The sequence below is a fragment of the Lates calcarifer genome, unplaced genomic scaffold (genome assembly GCF_001640805.2).
Source record: "Lates calcarifer isolate ASB-BC8 unplaced genomic scaffold, TLL_Latcal_v3 _unitig_93_quiver_1492, whole genome shotgun sequence".
In the NCBI taxonomy this organism is placed as follows: domain Eukaryota; kingdom Metazoa; phylum Chordata; class Actinopteri; family Centropomidae; genus Lates; species Lates calcarifer.
The window spans coordinates 25,001-33,441 of record NW_026118109.1 but is presented as its reverse complement, the minus strand read 5'-3'; the positions used below and the strand labels follow the sequence as shown (position 1 = coordinate 33,441).

The 8,441-nt window shown below is 41.4% G+C and overlaps 2 protein-coding genes across 2 annotated transcripts in view; one reads left to right on the top strand and one right to left on the bottom strand.

Annotated features, from left to right (window-relative positions):
• Positions 1 to 19: 19 nt before the first annotated feature.
• On the top strand, positions 20 to 4,938 carry LOC108880405 (serine/threonine-protein phosphatase 4 regulatory subunit 1; the record flags this gene model as incomplete). Its single annotated transcript, XM_018671899.2, is given in 5 exon segments — positions 20 to 120; positions 467 to 587; positions 1,574 to 1,708; positions 2,260 to 2,401; positions 2,731 to 4,938. Coding segments are annotated over 5 exon segments (645 nt in total), but the record flags the coding sequence as incomplete, so codon positions are not given.
• The window catches only part of LOC108880406 (pre-miRNA 5'-monophosphate methyltransferase), a 5,925-nt gene continuing 867 nt past the window's right edge, over positions 3,384 to 8,441 (bottom strand). The window contains exon 2 of the mRNA XM_018671900.2: positions 3,384 to 6,269. Coding sequence (XP_018527416.1) covers positions 5,718 to 6,269 — 552 coding nt within the window. The 3' untranslated portion in view covers positions 3,384 to 5,717. The remainder of the gene's footprint in view (positions 6,270 to 8,441) is intronic.

Here is an 8,441-nt window from a genome sequence, read left to right as displayed (position 1 = left end):
GGTTCATATTCTTTTGCAGCTGCTGCACGCAGACAAGAGGAGAGAATATCTGTACCAGCTGCAGGAATTCATGGTGACGGACAACAGTCGCAACTGGAGATTCAGATACGAGCTGGCAGAGTATGTGTCTCCTTTTTCTCTTTCAGTCAGGAAGGAATTTGAAAATAATTACATTTGTATTTTTAGACTGGACAGTCTTACCCAGACTGACTTCCAATCAGTGTCCTACTCAAAGATTGTAGGGCAGGGCTGAATTCCTCTCCTGTAACATTGTGTATTGGTTAGATTTGATTCTGCAGTCAATTTACTGTCAGTTAGTATCAACTTAAGAGTTAATTTGTTAACTTCTATCCACAATAGCCTATTTTAAATTGTGGTTTATTTCATTTTGGGTGTTTGTATTTACTGTATCATACTAGTCAAACCACTAGTAAACTTTGTGCTCTCCCTGTCTGTCTCCTTCCAGGCAGCTGATCTTGATCATAGAGTTGTACAGCCACTACGATGTGTATGACTACCTCAGACAGATAGCACTCACACTGTGCTCAGACAAAGTCTCAGAGGTCAGGTGGATCTCATACAAACTGGTAAGTTCTACGGTAGATTGTATGATTTGAGTTTGGGTTTGTTTTGTTGGTGTAGGTTACATCTGGTGAGGAAAAACGTTAGCAGTTTTTTGACAGATGGTTGGAATTGGCAAAAACACTGGAAATCTAAAGGAAATGAAACAAAAGGGAAATGAATCCACTAATGGATGATGTTCAGTACATGTTGTTAGGAGATAAGTAATGCCCTGACAGATGGCTGTATTTGATTATCTTATCTTGGCTTCAAGGACACCAGAAAGTAGTTACCTAGTCACTTAGAGGGCACTTGTACAACTGCTGAGTTCTCATTTGTTTAAGGAACACTGTCGTTTTGTTCAACCCTCTTATTTGTTTCCTTGACAAGAAATACTCACACATTAACACATTATTTGATTTGTGTTATATTCTCCCAGACTCCAGGAAGATACCACAGCCCTCCAAGAAATAGTCAGGCACATTACCAACCATTAAACCACAACATGTCATTTTTACACTTTTTGCACTGCATGGATTAAACAAATGAGATGCAGTTACTGAGCTTAAGGGGTGTTGATAGGCAGATTTTGTTACCTTTGGACAGAGCCAGGCTAGCTGCTTGTTTCCAGTCTTAATGCTGAGCTGAGCTAGCAGACTGCTGGCATTAGCTTCATATTTACTGCCAATTGTATCTTCTCAACAAACTCTTGCCAATAAAGACAAAAAGCATATTTACTAAAATGTTATTCCTTTAAATGCAGGGTAAAGTTTCCAGTCAATGCAGCTTTCACTGTACCTACTGCAGACAGAATCTCACCATCTTATCTCATATTTTTGCTTATATTTTGTTTAGACAGACTGCACGAACAATCCCAGTGTCTGAAAAATGTACATCAGGTTCAGAGTCAAATTGCCAACAACTTTGAAGGCAAATTTAACAGCAATTTTACCCCTTTTCACAGGTCTAATACACCTACATTTGTAAACTGCTGATATGTTGTTTTTTTCAGGTTGTAGAGATTCTCCAAAAGCTGTATGCATGTGGTGCTGATGATCTAGGCCTGAACTTTATCAACGAGCTCACCGTCAGGTTCTGCCACTGTCCTAAGTGGGTGGGGAGGCAGGCCTTTGCCTTCATCTGCCAGGTATGTTGTGTATATCTGGCTTCTTTTGCACGTAATAGTAGAACAGTGGCTCCTGCATCGTTGCCCTTCCTGTTCTTCAACTCTACAGACAGCTGTCTGATTGTTGTCCAAGCTACTGCTGGCAAATATACATAAAGTCACACTAATTAAATATTCATTTATAGATCTTGAAATTCCATTTCCACTGAATTTCTTACTAAAAAAATTTGAGGTTTAAGGTTCTGGATTTAAACCCTAACCCTTGTCACAAGTAAAAGTAAAAGTTGATTTTGTTTTTTGGGTGATTCTCAATGCTATCCTATGGTATTGCTAAATACAGTACAGTATATAAGTACAGACAAAACGCAACTGACTGTTACTTTATGCAATAACCACATTAGACAACCTGATGACAGATAAGAACATGACTGTGGAAGACACTGTTCATGAGCCTGTTTGACAACTTCTCTGTTTGATGAGATGATTTTTATCTATTCTAGCATGCGTGAAAATAGTAGCCAGTCACACCAGCCCATCTGAGTGACATTCTTTAATGTTTCCTTATATTTCAGGCCATAGTGGAGGAGGACTGTATGCCCATGGAGCAGTTCAGCCAGCATCTCCTGCCCAGCCTGCTCAGCCTGTCCTCAGACCCAGTGGCTAATGTCCGTGTGCTGGTGGCCAAGGCTCTGCGACAGAGTGTCATGGAAAAAGGTAAAATACCAATGAACTTTGCGACTGATGTAGAGTAATAGTTACACTATGGGTATTACGCTCAGATTTGTTGGTACGTGTTTCCCTGTGCCTCTGGTCTTTATGCTAAGAAAAGCTAATCATCTCCTAGTTCTAGGTTCATACTTAACACACAGTCATGAGAGCAGTATCAGTTGTCTAATCAAACTCTGGGCAAGAAAGTGAATTTTTCATTTTTAAGAGGAATATTGTGTTATTTCATGCTTTGCCCCCTTTTCTCTTGCTGTAGCTTGTTTTATGTTTTTTTTTTTTTTTACTTTAACTAACAGAGTCATGTACTTGATTCACAGCGTACTTCAAGGAGCCAGGTTGCGCCTACTCTGACGAGCTGGAGGAGACTGTCATGGCTTTGCAGTCCGACAAGGACCGGGACGTCCGCTTCTTTGCCAGCCTGGACCCCAACAAAGCCCTGATGGACACGGCTCCTTTGATCTAGCCTCAGCGCCCACCTCCAGTTAACAGCTCACCTGCCTGTCTACCTACCTGTCTGTCTGACTGACGTGCAGTCAGTATAACCTGCAACACCAGCACCCAACCAGACCCCCCCCCCAACCACTCGCCTGCTGGGCAGACCTGCACCAACGACCACTTGAGAATCATGTCAGATGTTCAGATTTCAGTATAAAAGTATGAGCATGCTCAAACAAACCCAGTCTCTGGTTGGGCACTACATAGCGCACATTACATCACAACAACAAAAAAATGCATACTTTTCAGAGTTTTCAGGAAATGAGCAGGACTCAGAGGCTGGTGGCACTACTTTGTGGAAGCTGCCATATTTTTCGCCTGAACTTTTTGTCACGCTCCACACTAACAACATTGACTCAATCTTTCCCCAGTCATGGACTTGTAAAACTACAACGGGCTTTCTTTCTCCAAAGCTAACTGTAAGCTTGATATGAATTTGATGAATTGAATTTTTTTTTTTTTTTTTTTTTTTTAAATTCCTTATTGCTTCTTTTTGAGGATTTCTTAACGAACAAGCGGGCGAGGCCTGCCTGACTCTGATGTGTGCACTAACTCAGGGGGACTCATCTGAACCTAAACAGCATTATCAGCTTACAATGATAAGCAGCAGCTCCTGGATCCCTGGTGAAAAAAAAGAAAAAAAAAAAAAAACTACAGCTGTCTGAGCAACGGACCAGCCAAACCCATGTAGCTCTGCTGGTGTCTCTCGCCTCATTTCCTCCCAAATGCCTCTTGTCTCAGACGTCCTCTGTCTTCTGAGATGTCCTCTGGGTTGTTGTCTGTTTCCCCTTCTACCTTCTCTTCTTCACTCTTTCTCTTTGCATTTCTCCACCTGGGCTTCATGGGCCACTGAAACCACTACTACTGCACAGAAGAAACTGATTCTGCCACTCAGCATAACTCTTGATTAAAACCATATCTTTGACATTTCTAAAAACACCTTAATGAACTGTTAATTGCCCTCCTCCCCTTCTACAAAAATCTGTGTCTGTTTACCAAAAATGTGACACAACGCGTTTCCCAAAACGGCAGGAGACAAATAAATGAAATACCTCTGTGTGGACATGACTGGCCAGTGTGTCATACATGTAGAGGGACATCTGCGGTTCAAACAGGCTCTGAATGTTGTTGATTGGTGATTCTATTTCTTGAGTGATTCTGTGGTGTTGACTGAAACATCTTAACAAGGGCTCACGATGATGTACCACAGGGTGACGTAAAACTCAGAGAGAGGAGGAAGAAAGCTAGCACACTGTTGGATTATGCATGAACCCACCCCACCCACCCTCCCTTTGTGTATAGTCTATTCCAGTTCCTTAAGGTTGACCTCCTGACATGAATTATGTGACCATGGTAGCTTTCAGTGGATCTGACCGACCAGTTGTACAGTAGGATATAGGAATGGCTGTGTTAGGAGACTGAAAGACAGCTGACCATTATTTCCCTGTCTTGGTGGAATGATTTAAGTATGAGGTGTCTCAAAAATGTTGCTACTCATCTTTGTACAGCTTAAACCTGTGGAAAGGTATGTGTTAATGAAACCAAGGCCAGTTTAGTCGGGTTATGACCCATTGAGATGTGTGAATATTGGGAGCAGTCACCAAGTCACTTTTTGTAGTCTCTTGAGCTTGTTTGTTCTCCTCTGTTGTAAATGGTAACCCCACCTCCCACCTCTTTTTTTTTTTTTTTTTGAACATAGACATAACTTGAGAACTTAAGCTGATTGTGGTGTGTGCTGTGCATCTCAAAAGTCTTTCTTCCTTCGAAAGGAGAGATCACTGCGTTAATGGCGGTGTCTGCTCATCTCATCTGTCTGCAATTTGTGTCCATCTCATTTTTTATGTAGTAGAACAGTTAATATATACATTTTATGAAAATTATTTTTCTTTTCAATTATGCACCACTGTTCAAAGATTTTATATCCTAACTTTACAAAATTTACAACCTTTGTAATATTCAATGGTTTCTTTTAAAAAGACATTTTATGTAATGTTATTTTTAGTATTCTGTAATTAAAATGATGAAAATTAGATGCTGTGCTTAAGTTTTTGTTTTCTGGTTTTGTATTATTGAACTACTATGGTTCACTCAGCTCTGATACAGAAGGGAATAACTGCTTCATAATGAAAAATTATGCTTTATCATTCAAAAAGCATGACGCTGATTGCATATTATAAAATGTAGCAGTTCTGTAGCTGGGCAAATATTTTAATTACTACAAACTATCACAGTTTAGGGCAGATAAATTACAGTTAACTGTTTTTTTTTTTTTTTTTTAAATGGACGACAAAATGTATTACAAGGTTCAGCCACAACATCTAAATTTAAATGTGCTACAGTGACCAGTTCTCCTTTCCTCAAGCTGCAATCAGTACAGACTGAATATCTTTGGGTTTTGGGCTGTTGGTCAGACAAGACGTCACCTCAGGCTCTTGAAAACTAGATATTTTTCACTACTTTGTGACACAGAGACTACAAAATTGCAAGCTGCTGCCCTAATTGTTACAAATTAGAACAATCTGCTAATAGCTGGACCAATAACATGCCAAACCAAGAGCACAAAACCTAAGAATACACTTAAGACAAAAATAAATTAGAAAAATTGAGTATTTCAGAAGCTGGAACTAGTGGATCTTTGACCTTTTTGCTTTGAACATTATTTTACAATAAATTGATTATCCAGATACTGAGTAATGTTAATCAACTAATTCAATCCTATTTCCTCCCATTCTCCACACGTGTCTATTTGGTTTTGTCTTTCTGATCATCTACCTGCAGCTCCTGTGTAGCAGGACACTGTCACTCCGTCTCATCTCCTTCTGAAGAGCAGCAGTTTTCGGTCCCACGTGGTGCTGCCAAAGCTCTGCATGAGCTCCATGCCACAGTCTCTCTCCAGGTGCATCCTGGCGTGCTCTGCTATGTCCCCGCGAATCTTCAGTGTCTTGAAGTGGTCAAAGTCTGAGCGGCCAAGTTTCCTCAGCCGGCGGGCCGCAGAGCGGTAACACTTCCAGGGCTGGGCCTCCAACAGGAGGTACTGGCTAATGGAGGCCAGGCGAGAGAGAAGCTGCAGCAGGCCAGAGTCTCCGTGGTTTAAATGGACCCACATGGTGACAGCCAGGCACAAACACAGGTGGAAGCGGGAGCAGCCGTGCTGGTTGAGGTAATCCTGAAGCCGGTCAGCATCTGTAGTGATGTCCAGGGGGATGAAGGAGATGCTGCTGGGCAGAGGGTTGGTCTGCTGAGCCCTCTGAATGAGAGCCTTGTCCAGATCGAAGCCCAGGAGATGAACTTTGAACCTGTCTGACTCTCCTCCGCACACAGGCTCCTGCACCAGGTGCCTATAAAAGGCTACACTCAGGTCCTGTCATTCACAGAGAGAAATAAAAAGAACACCACAGTAATTTAGAGGTAATTTAGAGGACAGTCCATCAATTTGACATATGAAGATTCTAAAATGATTCCCAGAGATGTCATACATGTTATACTGGGTTACCATACATAAACCTAATCTGAAGAAAAATAAGCTTCACAAAAATGAGACAGCCATTCCACACCTATTTTCAAAATGTGAATTTGTAATATTTTGTATAATTTTTTTTTAACAAAAAAGGTTCAATTTAGATTAAAACACCTTGAGAAGTCAATTTGAAAGCTATAAAACCAGTTTAGGTACAGTTAAACCCAAAATTATTCATACCCCTGTCAATTTTATGGAGTTTTTGATTTTTCTAATCTATACAGTAGCTCTCCACAAAACAAATGGGACAGGTTGATTATACCATCTTCAACTTCAACACCATCATCCCACAACACCTGGTAGACAAACTGGGACCCCTTCAGGAAGAACCAGCCCAGCCATGCTCTACTACTCATCAACAACAAAACCGTGGAGGTGGTCAGCAGCACAAAGTTCCTGGGGGTGCACATCACAGACGACCTCACCTGGTCCGTAAACACTGCATCACTGGTGAAGAGGGCACAGCAGTGGATGTACTTCCTGCGGAGGATGAGACAAGCCCACCTGCCCCCACCCATCTTCACCACATTCTACAGAAGCACCATAGAGAGCATCCTGACCAGCTGTATCTCTGTGTGGTGTGGAGGCTGTAGTGCCTCAGACTGGAAGGATGTAAGGAGAGTGGTGAGGACAGCAGAGAGAATCATTGGGACTTCTCTCCCCTCCATCCAGGACGTTGCACAGAACCGCTGCGTGTCGCGGACCAGGAAGATCTGCAGTGACTCCTCTCACCACCATCATGGACTGTTTACCCTGCTGGCCTCTGGAAAGAGGTTCCGCAGCATTCGGTGTAGGACCACCAGGTTCTATAACAGCTTTGTCCCCCAAGCCATCAGACTTTTAAACAAAAGAAAATAAAAAATAAAAATTCACTTCTGTCTGTATATACTCAGAGCTGCTGGACTCATATTCAAATATTTAATATTTAATCTATACTGCTGTAAATCCTGCTGTACATATTTAAGATTTATGTATATATATTCCCATTCCAATTCTGCTTGCAGAATTTTTGCATATACATTTGCACTGCACTGAAACTGGAAAACTGAGACCTATGCAAACGAAATTTTATTCTGTATACACTTGCTGTATACTGAATGACAATAAAAGTCTGTCTAAGTCTAAGTCCAAGTCATATAAGAAGGTCTACAGCCACATACCATTTAATTTTGAATTACTACACAAATAAACATCTTTTAGAGCGTGATAACAAAAAATCACTACGTCCAAATGTATTCATACCCTTCTTGATCAAAACAGCCACACAGGGACGCTGTGTTTTGATCAAGAGGGCCAGCTCTGTCCTGGGGTGCCCTCTTGACCCGGTGGAAGTGGTGGGAGAGAGGAGGAGGATGGCAAAAGTTATCATCCCTTATAGACAACAAGTTCCACCCCATGCAGGACAGTCTGACAGCACTGAGCAGCTCCTTCAGCGATAGGCTGCTTCACCCAAAGTGTGTGAAGGAGAGGTATCGCAGGTCCTACTGTAACAATGTAAATTGTGTGGGACTAATAAAGGAGAATCTTATCTTATTTTATCTCTTGTAATCATGACAACTAACCATGAAATGTTACAACAAACTATGTTTTCTTTGGCAGAAATATGTTAAATAGCATTGTAAATGTTTCTCAAATGTTCAAGACCAGTTTTCTGCCCTATATAAGTTTGTCAGCCATTTTGGAATCAACACAGGAGCTATCATGCCAAAGACCAAAGAGCACAGTGGGAATTAGCAAGCAAGGAGTATTGATGCCCAAAAGTAAGAGAAAGGATACCAAAAAAACTGCCAAGCAATTTAAAGTGCCAGTTTCAACCATACAAAGTATTGTCAAAAAGTTTAACACTGTGAAAACTCTCCAAGGATTGGGTTGGAGGGCAACAGTGTCAACTCAGCTCGCTAGAAAGATTCAGCAACAAATCCAGATCAGTCTAAGAATTACTACAAAGGCTATTCTGGCAGAACTGAGCTCAACTGGTGTGAATCATCAAGGCATATCAAGGCAGACACTCCAGCA